Source organism: Clinocottus analis, unplaced genomic scaffold (genome assembly GCF_023055335.1).
Source record: "Clinocottus analis isolate CAN_PGR_092001 unplaced genomic scaffold, fCliAna1.0.p SCAF_8, whole genome shotgun sequence".
In the NCBI taxonomy this organism is placed as follows: domain Eukaryota; kingdom Metazoa; phylum Chordata; class Actinopteri; order Perciformes; family Cottidae; genus Clinocottus; species Clinocottus analis.
The window spans coordinates 11,475,104-11,494,529 of record NW_027176240.1 but is presented as its reverse complement, the minus strand read 5'-3'; the positions used below and the strand labels follow the sequence as shown (position 1 = coordinate 11,494,529).

Below are 19,426 nucleotides of genomic sequence, written 5' to 3'. Positions count from 1 at the left end.
ACCCCAAGTACCCTACAAATATTCCAATAAAGTGATGCTTTCATTGACTACGCGGCACCTTGTTGTGACATTAACACATTTTAGAATTACATTTGTATTTCATTGGGCCACCATATTTCCAGACAAGAAACACACACCAGCCATTCAAATAAATGGCCGCTTTTGATACAGAAATGTCAAAATGCAGATTTTACAGTATTATGGCATATTTTCATGCATTTGGTATTATAATATTATATAGGAGGTACTCTTTTTTCATGCCACAAATAATATTAACAAAAACATCATCTCCTAATAAAATGCTTTCGCTTTAAGACGGCTCCAGAGCAAAGATGTTAAGCCCCCTGACATGGCAGCTAATGATAACACTATATCCTTATACAAATCATCTCTTTTTCCAAAAATGTACCAATATGGACGACAGAATCCAACCAATATAAATCATACAAAAGACGTGAAAAACACATTCAATCTCTCCTAAATTGAATACAGTAGTTGTGGAATTTAATCATTAGCCAAAACAAAGGATGCTGAAGTTATAATGACTCCGATCATCATTAAGTTCTGCATGGTGCCCATAATTCACTGCTTTAATATTTCATAAACAAGTCAAGTTGGTGTTGACATTCAGCTGTGCATGTGGCATCATTGATAATTTTCTGTCACCTAAAAAAAAGTCCCAAGGCGGTTTTGTTGAGCATTGTTATATCAAATTAGCTGGAGAGCGGCCAGAAAAGCAGACAAACATGGTGAATATGGGGGACAGCAGTTGAACTCTGTTCTTACAGTGCAGTTAATGGGCTTCTTTTGTTGCAGTAATGAAATATTTTTGCAGGGATGTGGGGAAATATGTCCTGAAACAGGGAAACGTTGGCAACATGCACTCATCCAGACAATATAAGGCACACAGAGAGGATGCGTAGGACAGGCTGGCACATACATACAATTATTTTTGCCTGACATTGGGTGCAACACCTATATTTTTACTATTCAAGGACCTAGCAGACAAAATCAGACATAAAGTGCATTCAGGGCCGGTCAACTGAAGGGCCAAAAACACCCACTCGAGTATCATCTTTACTTTTCATTCCTGCAACAGATCCGATCAATAACTCAATCAATTAGAATCAATTAAGCTCGTTTCAGAATGGAGATAATACAAACAAAGCATATCTTAATGCAGCAAGTAATGTGCCTCTCTGCTGTCTGCCACATAACCACAGCTCCGCTCCTCCTTACTCAGCACAGGGAAGAGCATCCTCAGCACTCGTGATCAATGCTTACAGTCCTCAGTAGCTTCACAATCAACTATGTTGAAGCAAAGTTTAAGAATCGCACAAAGATACACATCAAAACATTACAGACCGAATGCAAGTAGACGTCATTCTTAGTTTGTCCACTAGAGGGACTTAGAGAGCAGGAAACAGCCGTCGTGTCAAACTCAGTGAGAATTATTTTTTGCTTTAGTTTTGTCAATTGTATTTTATTAATCAAAACATTTTTTTAACCAGTGATTAGTGTCCATATTCCCAAAAGTAAGTAGAAAAACAAGATGACATAGCAGCTAGTTGCAAATTCTGGATGATCTGTGAAGCTGATTTTCTCATCAAGATGGAGGGAATCAAATATAGGATCAAAAGTATTGTAGCTGTTCATCAACATATATGATTGTGTGAAAACATTTTGTATGAATATATTCAAATGTGTAAATATGTAAAAAAAACATCGACTTTATGTAAGAAAACGTTCGGAACAAATTAATGCAAACATTTGAATGTGTTAACAATTAGATTTCATGTTTTAATCCAAGAGTTCTGTCGCTGTGCATGACATTTTGTGAAAAAAATAAAAATGATTTGCATGCAATGATTGATTTGCACAAATAAAGACTGAGCAGATCTGTGGCTCTCAAGTTCAAATAAAACCTGCGATTAAAAGTATGTTCATACATGTTCTTCTTCATTAATTCATCTTCTTGATTAATTAAACCATGTAGCTCGCTTGATGTCTGTAATCTTGTTTTTTTTCATAGAATTTGTCTGCATTGAACCTAATTCTATTTTTGTTCGCTCTCAATAAGAAAGACTAAGACACATGTGTGAGGGTGTTAAAAGTAATTTATAGCATGTTGTCAAAGTTTTTTTAATCCAAGCTCTTAACATGACATCCACGTAATGTTCTTGTATTGACCTTTGAGATAACCTCTCGGCCACCGGTTCCCACCAATAAGATGGGAACCGGTGGCCGAGGCTAAAGTTAAGGCTAAAGTTAAATTAAAAGTGCTTGAGCCAGTGAAGAAGTCCAGTTTGTAGATGTCTCTGGCTTCAACACTTAACAACCTATTCTCCGAATAACCATTTCCATATATTTACACAACTACCCTTCCTAAGTATAGACAAATACATGCAAATAAAAGCTTATTTACTGGAATGAAAGACACATTACTCATTACAGCTGCTGGATTGGTCCAAAATTAATTCAAAATGTAATGAAATACAATATGTATACAAAGCTAAAATTATAATTTATTTTCTCAATTCTTAATTTAAAGTTCTATGATTGGTCGTTTCTCTATAATATGTATTTAATATTATTATGCTCTCTGGGACTCATAGTTGGCCAACATGTATGTGTTTAACCTTTAAAAGCTAAATTGTCTGATCGCTTGTTTTGACTAAAGATTTAAATATGTTTTATGTTCATCCAATTTCATCTAATGTTATGAATATATATATTTTTCAACTTATTTCCGACCAAATAAAAACTCAAATATTTAATATTGAGACATTGATATTTGTTGAGAGCAGTAGTTCCTTTTATGCAAGAATCATGCAAGTACATCAACTTCAGCAAATATAAACCACTTCAAATTGTCTTGATTTGAATGACATCAGCGGAGGAGGAGTTGGAGGAGCACTGGGAGCTTGATGCGTTGTTTCCGTGCGGTTCTAGTCCATGCAGTTTCTCCCTTTCTTTTCATAACGTTAGTTTTCGGACATATACTGCCTTCTGCCTAAGAGAAATCATTGTTTGTATAGTGGTTTATGACTGATGCCGATCCAGTTTGATTGCAGCGGTTATAGTCGAAAATACAACTCATAGATTTGATTTGTGACTGTAAACCTGAGATTCACACAGTTCTCCAAACCCGATACTTGTAGTAATAGATAGTTAGAGGCTTTACACAAACAGATAGACGTGAAACTGAAAATCTTCTTTGTAACCAAACAACTGTTTTAAAACCGAAATGTATTTTTAAACTAAAAGCCTTTGTGCACTTACTTATTGGACATTATGCAAATCTTTTAATTGATTTATTCACCAAATATCATGTATATTATTAATTAACAAGAGTCCAGTGTGGAAGGAAACAAAGTAGATGAGATTGACATGTGGTCAGAGTTGGAGGTTGTTTAAAGGGGAGGACAGAGATTTGTTAAAAAGGGATTACCTCAGCCTTTCCCCAAATTTAGTGAGCTGTATGCAAAACCATCTGTGCGTATTTGTGTGTTGGTGTGGGTGTACATGAAGGAGTGCGACTCCATTAAGGCCCATGTGTGTGTGTCCATCATACTGCCAGGCCGGCTCTGCACCCGCCAAGAATCCCAGGAAACTATCTGCTCCAGCAATCTCCTATTATAGCAGTGGGTTGGAAGAGGGGGGGTCCAGTTCCTCCCCTTCCTCTGCCTTATGGCCTTTTCTCCTAGGACAAGTCAGGCAGTAGCCAGGGAGATTATGTAAGAATCCCATAGTTAAAGAACTATAATAAGTGAGTGTTAAATTCATGTTGAAATGAACCTCTCAGATAAGCAGCTTGAAATGAAAAACTTCATTCAAAGGAAGTTAATAGAAAAATCTGCTATGGTCATGTAATCAACAGAAAGCTTCATTTAATCCTAACGTGATGATAGCAGCTGGATGATGAACAGGAGCACTTGTTAACACTCCATATACTTGTCAGTTCTGTTCAACAAAGAAGGTGGCTGTCAAGTGCGAGGCAAATTAGTTATTTATATCTGTCAGAGGAGCAACCAAACTGCAATGCCCTCCATACCCACCTACTACTCTCAATAATAACACAAAAAAATCTACTGGTTTAGACCTCACCACCTTCTCAGCCAGTTGTAATACTTTCCAACTTGTGACGGTTAGCGCTAGATACCAATAGCCAACAGTTAGCTGGCCACATTTATAAATAGTTGAGAAGCTGTTTGTTTCATCCGTCTGACACTCGACACCAAAGGACCTCACAGATCCGCATGCTAGCTCAAGCCCTCACTCTGTCCCCTCATGGTGGACACTCTCACTGGGACAACTTTGCTATTTTTGTCTGGTCTCCAGCCCTGGGTCCCGCTGTCTGCCTCTGGTCAGATGCTCAAAGAACTGACTGTGGACTATAGAGGTTTTTGCGTTGGATTGTTGTTATTAGAAAGGGCAGGATCAGATCATCAAGCCTTTTGAGGAGTTTACGATAGGGTAAAAAGTATGGACTATAAAACTGAAAGGTAAGAGCTCACTCTATATTAATGTTCATGTTAAAGGCAGGACAATTAAAACAATATATACATTAAGCCTCTTAAAAAATGTCAAACAATAGATACACTCAACCTTCCATGCATGCATTTTTCTTTAAGTGATTTTAAGTATATGTACAGATAAATAAACGAACAAATATGAAAATAAATACCTGCTTTAATCTCCTAAAGAATTCACATTCATTTACAAAAGGTTTTAACTGACTGCTTTGTATTTGATTCCACTGACTGCTAACATTTAGTCGTATCCCTTCTGTTGTCAGATTTGACAGATTTGCTGCTGCTCAGTCTTCGCTTGGCCGTCAGTCTCTCTGAAAGTGAGGCCTCTTTGGTGTTAGGTTTTAGAGTTGGAGGCCGGTCACTGGACCAAAATAAACCTGCCACATGCCAGAATAACCAGAAATCACCCTGACAGTTTTGACATGACATCATTGTTAGGGACAGTTAGTATAAGTCTGCATGATTTGTTTACTTTCTGATATTAGCAGATTCTTCTTTCTCCACTGAACAGAATGAGTCGCTTTGGTAGATATGAAGGAGGATGTAGTCTTTGTGTCCTCAACGTTTTCTCAATGCTTATAATGAATTGAAAGAAGATGCTTAAAGTGACTATAAAAAAACATGCCCTTGCCGATGAGTTGCTGTTGTTTTATGCTTCTGGAGAAAGGTGTGTGATATCTTTATAGTTCCTTTCATTTCTGCATCAGTTTAATTTGATAAAAAAACACTGTGAAGTTGTTCTGTAGCTGCATATAAGATGGATGACCTCCAGCTCAGAAGATATTAATGAACTACTGGATATTCTGAGCAAGGTGACGGCTGCCTGGCAGCTGCAGTAAATTTAACCAGAACATACCCATGACATTACATTGTTGCATCTACATGTGTAAACATTTTATTTAAAAAGCACAGTACAACAGAGGAATAACAAGGAGAAGGCCAGTGTGGAAGGAAGACATTATCTTCTCAACGAGATGTTGAGCATTGTTATTAAACATGAGACTAATTGTTGAAGTATGTTCTGCATTATTTATTTTTCACATTTTAAATCTAGTTTATCATAAGTACTGTTTTGAAGGCACTACATAAGCAATGCATACCAGCGAGCTAAATTTGTAATGTGTCAGACTCCACTGCTGAGGAAAAGCACATGGATCAACATGTACAAATATAGGTGACAGCACTCACGGCCTTGGATGTTTCAGATTTACAGATCAAAAACATAAATTGTATTAATGAAAAAAATTCACATTGAAACATTTTGGATGACAGATTGTAATTTCAAATTGCACCTCTAAATTTATCAGCCCTTCTATGGATTGATATTCCAACCTGCTTTCCACCTGCTCTCCGTGCTGTTGTAAAAACCAAAAGAGTTGCACCACAAGATTAGTTTACACTGTACTCTTACAGTTGACTGCTCCTCACCTTTTGTTTGACACTTACACTCAAAAAGAAACAGCTTGATGGTAGCCTAATCGGATGGTCTGATTTATAAAACTTCTTTAGTTAGTCCCAGTCTCTGATTAATGTAAATCCAACGTCCATATCTATCTTTTAATCCAAAAGTGGTCCCAAACACTTCCAAAAGAAGTGTATGAGACTGTATCTGTGTGCCCATCTAAGTTTGTACGGATGTGTCCAGCTTTCCCAAAATAACTCACGTGAGGCTGTCTTTATTGTGCCTAGCAACCGTGTAGTTTTATTCACAACATGTCTCTGAAGGTCATAGTGATTGAGTAGAAGGATTTGCAGGGCTGTTTTGAGAACCACATACAGTACATTGCTGCTTAATGCAAAAGGAAAACGCTGCTTATCAAGGCCAGCTATAATAAAATAAGGACCACAACAAACAACTTATGGCTTTTAAGATTGTCTCACGTAAAATAAAACATTGTCGATATCTCAAGCTTCGACTGAAGATGGAATTGCATCACACAAATCATGCAAACACTATTATAAATCTTTTCTTTGTTTTAATAAATTGTGATTTGAGTTATTGTTCAGAACAAGGCTAATTCTCATTTCTTTTCTCCTATAGGAAAAGAACCAATTCCTTATTATTTTGGATGAAGGCCAACTAAAAGGCTATGATGCCTTAGGAACTACGAGCTGTAGAAAATCCTGACCCACACTCTGGGTCCTGAAGCTCCGTCAACAAGCACGGCGTATCATTGAGAGGTCTGTGTTTGCGTGAATGACTGAACAAATGAGGACACAGCTCTTTGCCGACGATCCTGCATTATGACTTCAGCTGAGAAGCGCCGCTCGGGCCGAAGGAGTGGCGGCCATCGAAAGCACAGCGATGGAGGCTACAGCGACACCTCAAGTGGTGGTTCCTATCTGGATGAGACTGACCGTGAGGTCAGCAACCTGACAGATCGAGCATTCAGGAGTCTCTGCATTGGAGATGAGGCGGTTTATAATGACTCAGACCTCTGTTCGTCTTCTCCCTGCACCCAGAGAGACAGACAGCTGGCCTTTAGTCAGAGCGACCAGGACAGAGACGGAGAGGACAAAGAAAGGGAGGAACATGAGAGTTTCGGACTCAGGATGCAGCAGTATGGACGGGACTGGATCCATGGCGGAATATATGAGGCTGAGATTCAGAGAGATCCACAGTGGGAGGTTTATGGGGAAAGGACACAAGGGAGGGTTTCCGCCACATTCCAGCACTCCTTTGTGGAAACCTCTCAACGGGAAGAGTCCCTGGGGGAAGAGCAGTCTTCCTCCCTCAGCAATGGAACCACAGAGTTGAGTACGCAGCAACGCAGAAGCCGCTCCAGAGTTTCTTCTCTGATCAGAGCTTTTAACTCTGAGGGACTTAGAGATGGAGCAGGGATGGATGGCAAAGTCAGAGAGTGGAATGACGAGGCAAGCTGGGACAAATCAGCTCTGATGAGTATCCAACAGGAACTTTCTGAGTTCTCTACACCTTACCAGCGAAACTTTACCAGTGGTCATTTCCCCTCAGCTGGCCCGTTCTCTTCCCCCGACACCAACTTCTACTCCTCTGACGTAGCAGGAGTGGCTCACATGAATTCTGCATCCTCTTTTATGAGATCTTCCCACGGTAAACACAGCATGTCCGAGCAGTTCAATGGTAACTCTAACTTCTTTATACACAGTGAGTTTAGTCCCTTTAAGGTATGGAGGAACCATAATAGGTTTCCCTTCCAACAAGCTGAAGTCTCAGGGTTTATGCACTGTTCAGAGTTCCCTAAATGGTATGAGACACCAATATACAGGGAGCTTTCACTGGATGCCCAACCACAGGGTCTTTATCGGTTTGATGAGAGGGGTGTCAGGCACCCAAGAAATACCTTGGCGCCTGTGGTTCCTCCCACTCTTCCACGCGCCACCTCAACATCTACAATACTGCAGAAGGCTCCGGCCGTGGAGAAACGCTGCGAGTCAGAGTTGACGGGTCATTACCCCAACAGGACGTGGATGCAGAGCTTGGGAACTAAAGGGTTTCCATTGCAACGGCCATCAACTGCATCACCGACGAGCGAGATGTCTCGACGTGTTCAAGACACCATCAGCTCCGTCAAAGCTCTTCAGCAAAAAATAAAAATGATGACAGAGCAAAATATCGCAACAGGGATAACAGAAAATCAACAAGGAGTGCTTTCTAGCAATACCAATTTAAATCCTTTCAGCAACAATGCAAAAATAGTGGCATCAAATGCTGCAAGCAGTAACACAAGCACAATTCCCTTCAAAGTCAGCCAGTTGCTCACACCTTTAGTCTATGCACAACAAGAAGAAGAGACGCCAGAGGTCCGGCAGTCTGAAATTTCCCCTCAGCCTATAGAGCATCCTCCAGTGCGAGCAGAAAGCAGGGGAGCCACTCCTGATGTTAGGATGTCCAGCTACAAATCCAGGGCCACGAGCCTACTCTTCAATCTCAAAGACAACCGGAAAAGAGTAAAAAGCACCTACAGCCCTACCAAATTTAAAGGATTGGAGACACAGGAGATAAACAAACAGTACTCTACCCAGGCGCCGAGAGACACTGTGATAGACATCCCTGATTTCCCAGATCCAGACTCTCAACTTCTCTGTGTAGAGGAATCCAGCAGGACAAATGCTGCCTCAAATCAATATGCAAACCTGTATAACAACCCTGGATTGGTTATAACAGCAAATTCTCAACCTGCACATACAAGCCTATATTCAGAATACACATCGAGTGATTACCAAAGAGCTCAGATGCCAAGGAAGATTGTTCAGCACTCTGGATTCACTGGCTTCATACCTGAAAATGATGCCAGTTATCAGCCCACTAATGGGCCGAATCTCCATGAAGACTTATCGTCATCCACATCCTATAAGCAAGGCATGGTCAATAATTTAGAAACTCTGGGAGGAGAGACATCCAGGTTTAAACCCTCTTATACAGCTACAGAAATACCAAGACTAGATGCTGACAACAATCAACCAAGAGAACATTTTGGAAGTAAGGCAAATGCTGAGCAACATTTTAATGAAACAGTGGGAAGGGACTTCACACAAGTGGATAGATATCAGCAATTCAAAGAAAACAAACATGATTACAGTAATGTGTCCTCACATGATAGCTGGAGACAAACAAACAGCCAAGGCACAGAAAATCCCAGCCTGAAAGCCATCTCTCCATGGAAACAAGAGATAACTGCTTTAATGGAAAAAGACCAACATGCACAGGCTTACCAAAGAACAGATGCAAAAAAGGAGGAAGCAAATTCACTAAGCAAAAGATATAGAGGAGAAAATCAGCAAAGTATAAATAAAGAACTTGAGAAAATAGAGTTTAAGGAGAGTTTTGGTGTTGGTAAAAAAGAGTTGGTCAATACATATGTTTCAAACCAAGTGCCACAAGAGGCACCATTTAGTAATGATACTATTGAAAAAACAGTATATTATGGACAACAGCAACCGGAAACTTTAAATAACAAAGATATACTTCAAAAGTATGACAGAAACACTATGGAAGATGAAATAAAAGATAATTATTTGACACAGAGGTATAACAAAAATACTGATCAAGAATACCGAAACCAACACACATTGGATTCTAATAAGCAAGAAACAGGTCAGAGGAAACAATATATGCCGATTCCAAAGGTGTATGAAACGCAAAGTCTCCAGCCAATAGAATCTAAACCAAAGCTTGAACATAATATGCAGAACAAATTATTATCAAACCCTGACAATGCTTTGGCCCCCACAACGACAAACCAGGTAAAAGACAGACAGTTTATTGAGGTTAGAACTGAACAGGCCATGGCCGAGCATACAAAAGCACAACACAACCAAGCAGAGCTGGCAAAGGCTCAGCACTGGGCTCAAGTGGAGCAGCCTAAAGCAGAGTCGGCTAGGTTAATTTTAGCAGGGCAAACTGGTTCAGTGAAAGTCAAAGCAGATCAGGCCAAAGCAGAACTAACAGAGCCCGAGAAAGTACATCAGGCTGAAGCAGAACATATTGAAGAGGAGAAGAGAAAAAAGAAACGGACAGAACAGTCCAGAGAAAAACAACCAGAGCGTGTCGGAGAGGAATGGGAAGAAAAAGACCAAACAAGAGTAGAGAAGGTAACAGAGGAGCATAGAAATATTAAAGAAGAAGTGGGAAACGAGCACTTGAGAGAACACCGGGGTGGGCAGGTCAAAGTAAAAAGAGCTGAAGCTGAGGGGCTAAAAGAAGAGCACATGAAAGCTGAACTGGCAAAGACAGAACAGGCGGCACAGGCAAGATTAGAAGAAGTAAAACTAGAGCAGATACATGAGCAACAAGCTAAAGCAGAACAAGACAAGACGATGGTGGAAAATGGCAACGCAAACACCATTTTAGTTGAGGATCTTAAAAAGAAAGCTGAAGAACAAGTTCAAGTGAGTCAATTAAATGGACATCAACCTACAACACAGATAATTAAAGCGAAAGAGAGAAAGACAGAGCAGGCAAAGCTGGAACAAAACAAAGGAGAGCTAACAAAAACAAAGGGCATGCAAGAAAAGTTTGCTGAACCTGCAGCAAAACTAACAGTGATACAACAGATCAAAACTGAGCCAAACCAAGTCGAGCAAGTTAAGACAGAGTTGGCTAAAGCTAAAGCGGAATTGACCAAAATAAAGGAGAAAATGGGAGGAGAGCAAAAAGAAAAAGTCAGAAATACAGTTCATAAAAAGGAAGATGAGATTAAAACAGATATTCCTTTAAATATAAATAAAAATGAAGAAAACAAAGATCAGGACCAGGCAACCCAAATGAATCAACAAAGGGAAGACATAGTTGTTATCAGCGGGCAATATTTAGATCAAGCGAATAGAGGGTCTGACGAGTATGAGTGTCTTCGAGAGAAATATGGTTTTATTGATACAACTTCTGCAAACAGAAACAAAGTGTCAGCCGCAGGAAATGTTTCTTCAAATGATGCCAATGAAACACAAGCTGTATCTCTTGATAAAGTTGAGATAACAAATAGCGAAAAATCAAAAGACAATCCTAGTCCTACAAGCAAAGTTGAGACAGCTAACACAGAAAATAAGGAAGGAGGCAGCTTCAAACCCCCTGAGTTGAGCGAGAGCCAGTATGTTTACAGTGAGTCATCCAAAGAGTTCAAATTATCTGCTGAAAATAGTTTACCTAAAAATGTAGATACTAGAGCAAATAGGGACATTGTTAGGGATAAAGTGAAGGATGACAGTGTTGAGAAGTTGGAAAGATGTGACTCCTTGAAACTCACTGATATTTCACATAACAGAGATTCTGAATCAGCTATACCGCCCCTCCCTGGAAGAAATCTCAAGTCAACTGAGCACAGTGCAGGTCCAGGTAAAGATCAGCATTATACCCCTCCCAGAGCACTGTCCAGTAAAGAGAGAGCTCAGGCCAAGCAAGAGATTCTGACTTCCAAGATAAAAGCTCATGCTGAAAAAGAGATTTCAGCTATGAAAGAAAAGGGTTTTGCAGTGCGAGATGGGTTTATATCCAAAAATTCTTCAAAGCAATTAGCAGGTATACAGAGTAATAATATAAGACAGAGGCCACCATCACAGGAAGTGCCTAAAAAGCATGAAAGCACAATGCCCAGTAATATGGCACCAAAGCACCAGATGGAGCCTTCAGGACTACGGTTAGAAAGAGTCAAGTCTGTTTTACCTCCCAGCTCTGCTATAATACCTGTTAGGTCTGCAGCAACCACCAGTCAGCCAGTAGACCAGTTACTGAAACCAGTTGCCAAAGAACCAATGAAGAGCAATGACAATGTGCCAGAACCCCTCGGAGAAGAAAAAACTATGGGAAGCATCAGTACAGATGAGGGCTTGGTAGAAAATCGAAAGAAAGAGAATCCATCTGAAATTAAGTCAACAATACAAAAGAAAGAGCAATCACCCAAGAAAAATGAAGGCAAACAGGAAGCAAATCCAGGAGAAATCTTTGTAAAACAGAAAGAGGGACTTGAAGACAATCCTGTTGTAAACACTGACCAATTCAGCAAAAAGAAACAGGATCCATTACCAGCTATTGATCTGGTCGAAGCAGAAAGCTCAGAACGTATGGCAATAGAAAGGGCTGAGAGTAAATATAAAGCAGTTCATGAGGACTCCGCTTCTGCACTACATCTTGTCCTTGGTCAGAACAAGAGCCCAGTGGGTGATGACAGCTTGCAGATTACGGGAATAATGGTAACTGTGCGGGAAAGAAAGCTGTCTACAGACAATGGTCAAAGGAAGAACAGCACTCAAGAACAAATTAATGTAAACGAGTTCAGTAATTCAGAGCAAGATCAATGTCATCCCAGCTCAGGTTTGGAAGTAAGTAAGGGAAATACATATTCAAAAGAAGTTAGTATAGTACAGAAGACTCATCCTACAGTGAAGGAAGATCCAACTAGAGTTGATATGAATAATCATCCTGAAAATATGCAAGAAAATCCAACCATAGAGACAAGACAGAACAATGTGTCTGAGAACGTCACTGTGAAGAGGACTAATCACCAGCTGGAGAGTTCTTCTATAAATACGAGACCACAACTCCACGAACCATTTGTTGAAAAACATGTGCCTTCTTCAGTCGCTGTATCTACTGAAAATAAAGATTTGGCTGAAACTCAACTCAATCTATACAAACAAGACATATTAGCAAGCGAAACGAAAGACTGCTCAAATGAAATGTCAAAAGAAAACTCAACAAAGAGCCTATGGAAAGATAACGTAAAGGTTAATACTGAAGAGAAAAATCTGCAAACAGCACATACCAATGACAACTTGATGGCCAAAGTGATGAATACAGCAATCAAATCCACGAAAACCAACAGAGCTGATGCTGAAACTCTGATAAAACATGATGTCCAGCCATCAGTGGAAGAAGACATGACAACTTTCATAAATCCATCCAAAAGACAGAACATAGATGGTAAGAATGCACCCCAAGTGCAAGAAAAGGGATGTGAATCAACAACACCAAAGCCATTCAATAAAACCAGTCCATCTAACCATTCAACTGAGAAGGAAAACACACAAGTATTTCCAAAACATCTGGGCATAGAGACACATATTGGAGAGAATAATCAAATGGATGATACAGTGCATATAGGCAGCATTGCCATCAGAGTTGTACCAGCAGTAACTGAGAAGGAAAACTTGAAGATGGTGGAAAAACATCATGTCCCCCTTGTCCCTTGTGATGTAGTTGCTGCTGATGAAGAAAAACAAGTTGCATCATCTGGTGTTGAAGAAAACATGAACTCTTTAAACAATGAAGACAGAACAAAAGCGCTTATGTCAGCAAGCAGTGAGAATCAGATCAAACACGATTCGGGAGACACATCGGGAGTTCAATGTGTGTTGTCCAGTGTGCAAAACATATCTGATTTACACAAAAATCCACAAAATAACATTAATGCAAACAGTGAAATTACTCAAGCTGAAGATACAATGCCTGAAAATGTAAATTCAAACAGGAAATCAGTGAATGAATCAAAGATACGACCAATGGTGGGAGACTACTTTCAAGTGCAAGGGGAAGCAGAAAGAAATAATGAACCACAAAATCGTACAAATGTTGGAGATATGTCAGAGGTTGTTTCAAAGGGAAATGAACTTCCAGAATTACCACTAAACGAAGCAGCGATCAGCAATGAATTATGCTCTCAACGAAACAATGAAGACTTTATGTTGGATCAAAGTAAAAGGAAAACAGTGGAATCAAGTTCTGTGAAGAAAAACAGAGAAACACATGGTAACCCGGCTTCAAAACAAAGTTATAGTCCCACAGAGAGACATGGCAATACAAATGAGAAGACAGATGCAGGTCAAGCCAATCATATCAGAAAACGTCTCACAGAGAATCAATCCAGTTTACCAGCCAGGGAAAGACAGAGCACAAGAAATTTAAATGCAACAAAGGAAAATATTGTGAAAGAAAAACTTACAGTTAAACCAATACCCAAAGAAAGAGTGGCCACAATACCTGAGATTTCAGCACTTGCAGACTATGCCAGATTGAAAGTAATTGTTTCAGAAGAAGAGGCAAACAGGATTGAGGAATTCCCACCAAACAAAAAGGAAGGATTCTTTCCGCTGATACAAAGTCGTCATAGCAGACGTCCAGTGTTCACTGTTGAACCACAAGACGTCTTTATGAAAAATAAACATTTGCCAAATAAAACAGAGGTCAGCCCTAAAGTGAACAAAGAGCCCAAACCCTTAGCATTTCCCATAACAGAGAAGGAACACCAAAGGACAGGGATGTTCAAACTGGCAGACAAAGACAGACAAGAGAAAATGCTTTTAGATGTCAAGGCCAATGAAGGTGTTGTAGACACAAGGGCAAAACATACACAACATCTCAAAGAAAGAAACTCGCCACCAACAACTCCTCTTAAGAACCAAGGAAGTGAAGAACAAGTATCTGGAACGGATGCTCAAAGAGTTCATGTGTCACAAAACCTAAAGCTACTTGATAACGCCACCCCTCATGAAAAAGCTGTGGGTCAAGTGTACAAAATAGAGGGGGTCACAGCAACTCTAAGAAAAGACGAGAGGACTAGTGCAGTGGTTAAGGCAGGGGAAGGGAGAACCGAAAAAATTAGACAAGAAAGGCTTGCAACTCAGCATGAAGAAACCAAAGGACCACAGCAAAGAATAGAAAAGCTGTTTGAGGAAAGACAATTGTCTAAGATAGAAGAGGAGAAAAAAGCAGAAGAGATACGAGTAAAACATTTGATGGAGGAGAATAGAGCCTCTCTGGCTGAAGAAGAGAGAAGAGCCGCTCAGAGAGAAGAGGAGAGAAGAGCAAGAGAGCGGGAGACCATCGCTATGAAGATCAAGGAGAGGCGGGAAAAACAAAGAGAAGCAGAAAGAAAAGCAGAAGAAAAACAAGCTGCTCAAAAAGAAATTGAGGAGAAGAGAAGAATTAAGATTGAGGAGGGACGCAGAGAAAAATTGAGAGAGGAGGAAGAGCGGATAAAAGAGAATGAGAGGAGGAGGAGGGTGAAACAGCAACAGGAGGAGAAAGCTGCACAGGAAGAGCAGCAGCGGAGAGCCGATGAAGAGGAGCGGCAGAGGAGAGACGATCAAAAGATGCAACAGAGGAGAGACGATCAAGAGGAGCAACAGAGGAGAGCTGATCAAGAGGAGCAGCAGAGGAGAGCTGATCAAAAGGAACAGCAGAGGAGAGCTGATCAAAAGGAGCAGCAGAGGAGAGCTGATCAAGAGGAGCAACAACAGAGGAGAGCTGCTCAAGAGGAGCAGCAGAGGAGAGCTGATCAAAAGGAACAGCAGAGGAGAGCTGATCAAAAGGAGCAGCAGAGGAGAGCTGATCAAGAGGAGCAACAACAGAGGAGAGCTGCTCAAGAGGAGCAGCAGAGGAGAGCTGATCAAGAGGAGCAGCAGAGGAGAGCTGATCAAGAGGAGCAACACCAGAGGAGAGCTGCTCAAGAGGAGCAGCAGAGGAGAGCTGATCAAGAGGAGCAACAACAGAGGAGAGCTGCTCAAGAGGAGCAGAAGAGGAGAGCTGATCAAGAGGAGCAACAACAGAGGAGAGCTGCTCAAGAGGAGCAGCAGAGGAGAGCTGATCAAGAGGAGCAGCAGAGGAGAGCTGATCAAGAGGAGCAGCAGAGGAGAGCTGATCAAGAGGAGCAGCAGAGGAGAGCTGCTCAAGAGGAGCAACAACAGAGGAGAGCTGATCAAGAGGAGCAACAGAGGAGAGCTGCTCTGATTGAGGAGCAAATGCGAGCAAAACAGATTGAGGAGAAGAAATTAACTGATATTGAGGAGGAAAATAAAAGAAAACAGAGAGAGGAGGGGAAGGAGGAAAAAGCTGCTCACATTTCAGAGGAGGAAAGGATCAAACATGAGCAGAAGATTGAAGAGCAGAGGGGAGAAAGACATTCAAAGAAAAAAGGGTTGAGAACTCAGACAGAGAAAGATGAAAGTAAAGCTGTTGAACCAGAGAAAACATTTGTAAAAGAAAGAGAAGAAAATCAAACAAAAGGGCAAAGGAACAGACGCCTTGAGAAGAGCCAAGCAGCACTTAAAGAGGAGGAAATGAGAGTAAAACATGAATGGATGCTAAATCAAAGAGAAGATGAGATCAGGGCTAAAAAAAGAGAAGAAGAAAAAGAAAAGAAGTTAGCAAATCACATGGAAAAGGACAAAGAGACTCGGGTGGGTGAGCAGAAAAAAGCAGCACAGAGGATAGATGCTCTTCAGTACTATGCCATCACCTCAACCGATACAGAGAGGAAACCAAGAGAAAGACCGCTATGCTCCCCTTTGCCTTCTCAACAAAGACACAATCCATCAGGACTTGGGTCAAGTGAGGAGTCAGGATCCCACGCAAGGCCGTATAGGCCACATGCTCCTGCATCTCCAGCTCCTTCTCTGCCCCGCTCCGACACCTCATCTCCTGCTCTGGGAGGCAAGCCCTTAATGTTCAGGGTGAAGGATAACACCATGAGAGGATCCTCTTTCAAGTCAGTTAAACCACGCTTCCATAAGAACTTTGAGGAAGATTTCCGGGTTGGTTCACCTATGGAGCGGGCGTCAGGGAGAGAAGAGGATGAGCAAGAGATAATGAGACGCAGTGCTGGAACTCCCGTCTATCCTGACACAGGGTTAAACAGACTTGCTGCAATCAAAGAATCTTCCACTTTTCAGTCGGCATATTTATCCCAGGATTACTCAGCCCTTCTTCCACAACATAAGCCTTACTCCAGGAGGAGCTTTGCCCTGGAAGAAGACGACTCTCGCTCTGTCATCAGCAATATGTCAGAGGGTGGGGAGAGTTTTGCCACCAGTGCAGCAGACTTGGCAGATATACGAGGCCTGTATGACTACGAGAGGCCAGAATCAGCCTGTAGTTTCAGCAGCGACGTCTCCCGTTCTTTGGGCAAGCCTCCAACTGTTCCCCCAAAGAGTGAAAAAGCCTTGCGGAGAGCGCAAAGGTTGACTACTCGTAGAATCAAGAAGGAGTTGTCCAAAATTGCATCCGACATCCATGCTGGAGCTGAGAAATCTCTTCAAGATACCTCTAGTATTCCCTCCTCCTCCACTGAAAAGCGTTCCTCCAGCCGCCAAACTGTGGCCTCCCCTCATTTTTCCTCACCCGTCTCCCTTGCTCATGCTCCAACATTGGGGTCTAGCTTTCCGTCATCACACACGGACCACCAATTTTCTCACAGCTCTTTCTATGCTTCCCCTCATGCCACTGGTCCTATCTCCCTCCCTGTTGCTTCACCTCATGCTACTGACCCCGCTTCACTCCCTGATGCCTCGCCTAAAGTTACTGGCCCTGCTTCCCAGACTGCTGCTCCTGGGACAGTTGCTCATGTTCCTTCTTCTCCCACTCTCCTTCATGCCAACCACCAAGCTCCAGTGACACAGTACCATGTAGAGTCAAGCTACCCCCATTCCTACCCACTGACCCAGCGTAAGGTGCTGCAAGACCTCGGCTCTGGTCAGTATTTCGTGGTGGATGTGCCTGTTCAAGTTAAAACGAAGACTTTCTTTGACCCGGAGACAGGAAAGTATGTCCAGCTGAACGTGCGCCAGTCCGGCCAGAGCACCGCCCTACCACAGCCCCAGCAGACATACTCACAACCTCAGCTCCAACCCCAAATGCAAGTCAAGCTTCAACAGCAGCCCCGGGCCTCTCCAGCTGGCAAGCCCTTTGTGCTTTATCAAGGCAACCATAGCTATCCCCAAGACTACCAACCTCAAACTATCACCTCTGTGCCCGGCCTCAGGTCATCAGCCCCTTTGACTCTCCCTCAAGAACAACAGCCTGCCTGGGAGAGCTACGGATACCCAGCCCATGAAATGGAACAAAAATCTGAAGGCCATTGCTACAGTCCAGAGAAATCGCCATACATGGACACAGTCAATGACAAAGACAAAACATATAGCACAGTGTACAACACACATGGACCAAATGAGTGGTTCCCAGAGAGTGACACAAACAGCCAGCTTGCAGGAAGCTCAGTTTGTGAAAATGATAACTCAGCCCACTCACAGTGTCAGCCACGAGATATAATAACCATGAGTGAGCTGGACGACTTTATGGAGCTGTCTGACTGGTGAGAACAAACGTGGAAGCTTTTACTTTCAAGGGCTAAGTTAATAAAGTATTTGATACAATAAGGATACCCAATCATGGATCATGCTATGCAGTATTTAAGTATTTGTAATTTAGTTTTTCAAGTGAAAATAGTCTCCGTATATTTTTGGTTTATAGTTTTAAAAAAAAACTCCCCATGACATGCTATTAAATTGCTGCTGTTGATTTTGGAGAATCACAGATGAGCTATTTATTGTGTTACAGAAGTTCACCATTCCATTTGACGTTTGAATGTGAGACGCTAAGATATGTTTCTTGTGTATACAGAATGATCCGTATCCCGTTGCCTCCTGAAGCTAGAAGTATGTTATCATACACAAAACAGCAACTGTGTGTCAATAGTGTTGAGTAGTTTGAAGAAACATTGTTTTCTTCTATGAACATAGGCAGGTCTGCTTGAGTTTTTATTATTTTGGTCTCATTGGGGAAAGCCGGCAGTTTGTGATGCATGAAATATTTTCAAACCCACAGCGTCATTTAAATATCGGCAGATGGTGTACATAATAGTTTGTGTATTGAACCACTGTTTCAAAGTAAAAAAAAAAAAAAAAAAAAAAGAGGTGATGTGATTATTGCTGATTTTAAGGTTCAACTTCATCAATTTTTAAAGTTGGAAGTTTGTGATAATGTTTCTGTGGTGCTGTGAAACAGAGTAGAATGGCATGTACTAATTCAGGCAATAAAAACACACTTCATTCAACCAAATCATTTCTCACCACAATGACTGTCTTTCAAAATCCCATTGTGAAGGTTATAAATAAACAAAAAGGAAATATAAAAATTGCTTCTACATGTTGATTTCATTTTACTAGTCAGATGGCTGTAATGACAATATAATATTACTTCCAAGGCCATCCTGTTTTGTTGAAGTGTACCCAGGGTCTGAATGACTCAGAGTCTTTTTAGTGCATAAAAACACTGCATAAGGCAATTACAAAGTGTTATTGAGAGAGCACAATAATATGTCCTTAGAGAGTTAGTTAACACAAAAAGAGAAAATAACATTTTGTTAATGACGTGTGAGGCTTTGCCGAGTATACCTACGGGATCCACTGAAGGAAATAATGGTATGAAAATGTCTTTTCTTTGATTTGCCTTGATTCACCATCTCAGATTAAATGTACTCGGCTGTGGTGAGAATTTCTGCTTCAAAATAATATTGTCGATCCCCTGAGAAGCAGTACCCCGCTTTGACCACTGCAGGGCAGAAGAGAGCGACACCGCCACTGGAGCAAGACTTGAACTTAAGACTTATGTAAAGGAAAACTTGAGGGAAACCCCAAGTAAA

At 41.3% G+C, this 19,426-nt stretch overlaps 1 protein-coding gene across 1 annotated transcript; it reads left to right on the top strand.

Moving 5' to 3' along the window:
* Positions 1-4,314: 4,314 nt before the first annotated feature.
* cunh10orf71 (chromosome unknown C10orf71 homolog) lies at positions 4,315-18,975 on the top strand. The gene is made up of 2 exons (XM_068567460.1): positions 4,315-4,505; positions 6,577-18,975. The coding sequence occupies exon 2, from the start codon at positions 6,780-6,782 to the stop codon at positions 18,099-18,101; it is 11,322 nt and encodes a 3,773-aa protein (XP_068423561.1). The 5' UTR covers positions 4,315-4,505; positions 6,577-6,779; the 3' UTR covers positions 18,102-18,975.
* The last annotated feature ends 451 nt before the right edge of the window (positions 18,976-19,426 follow it).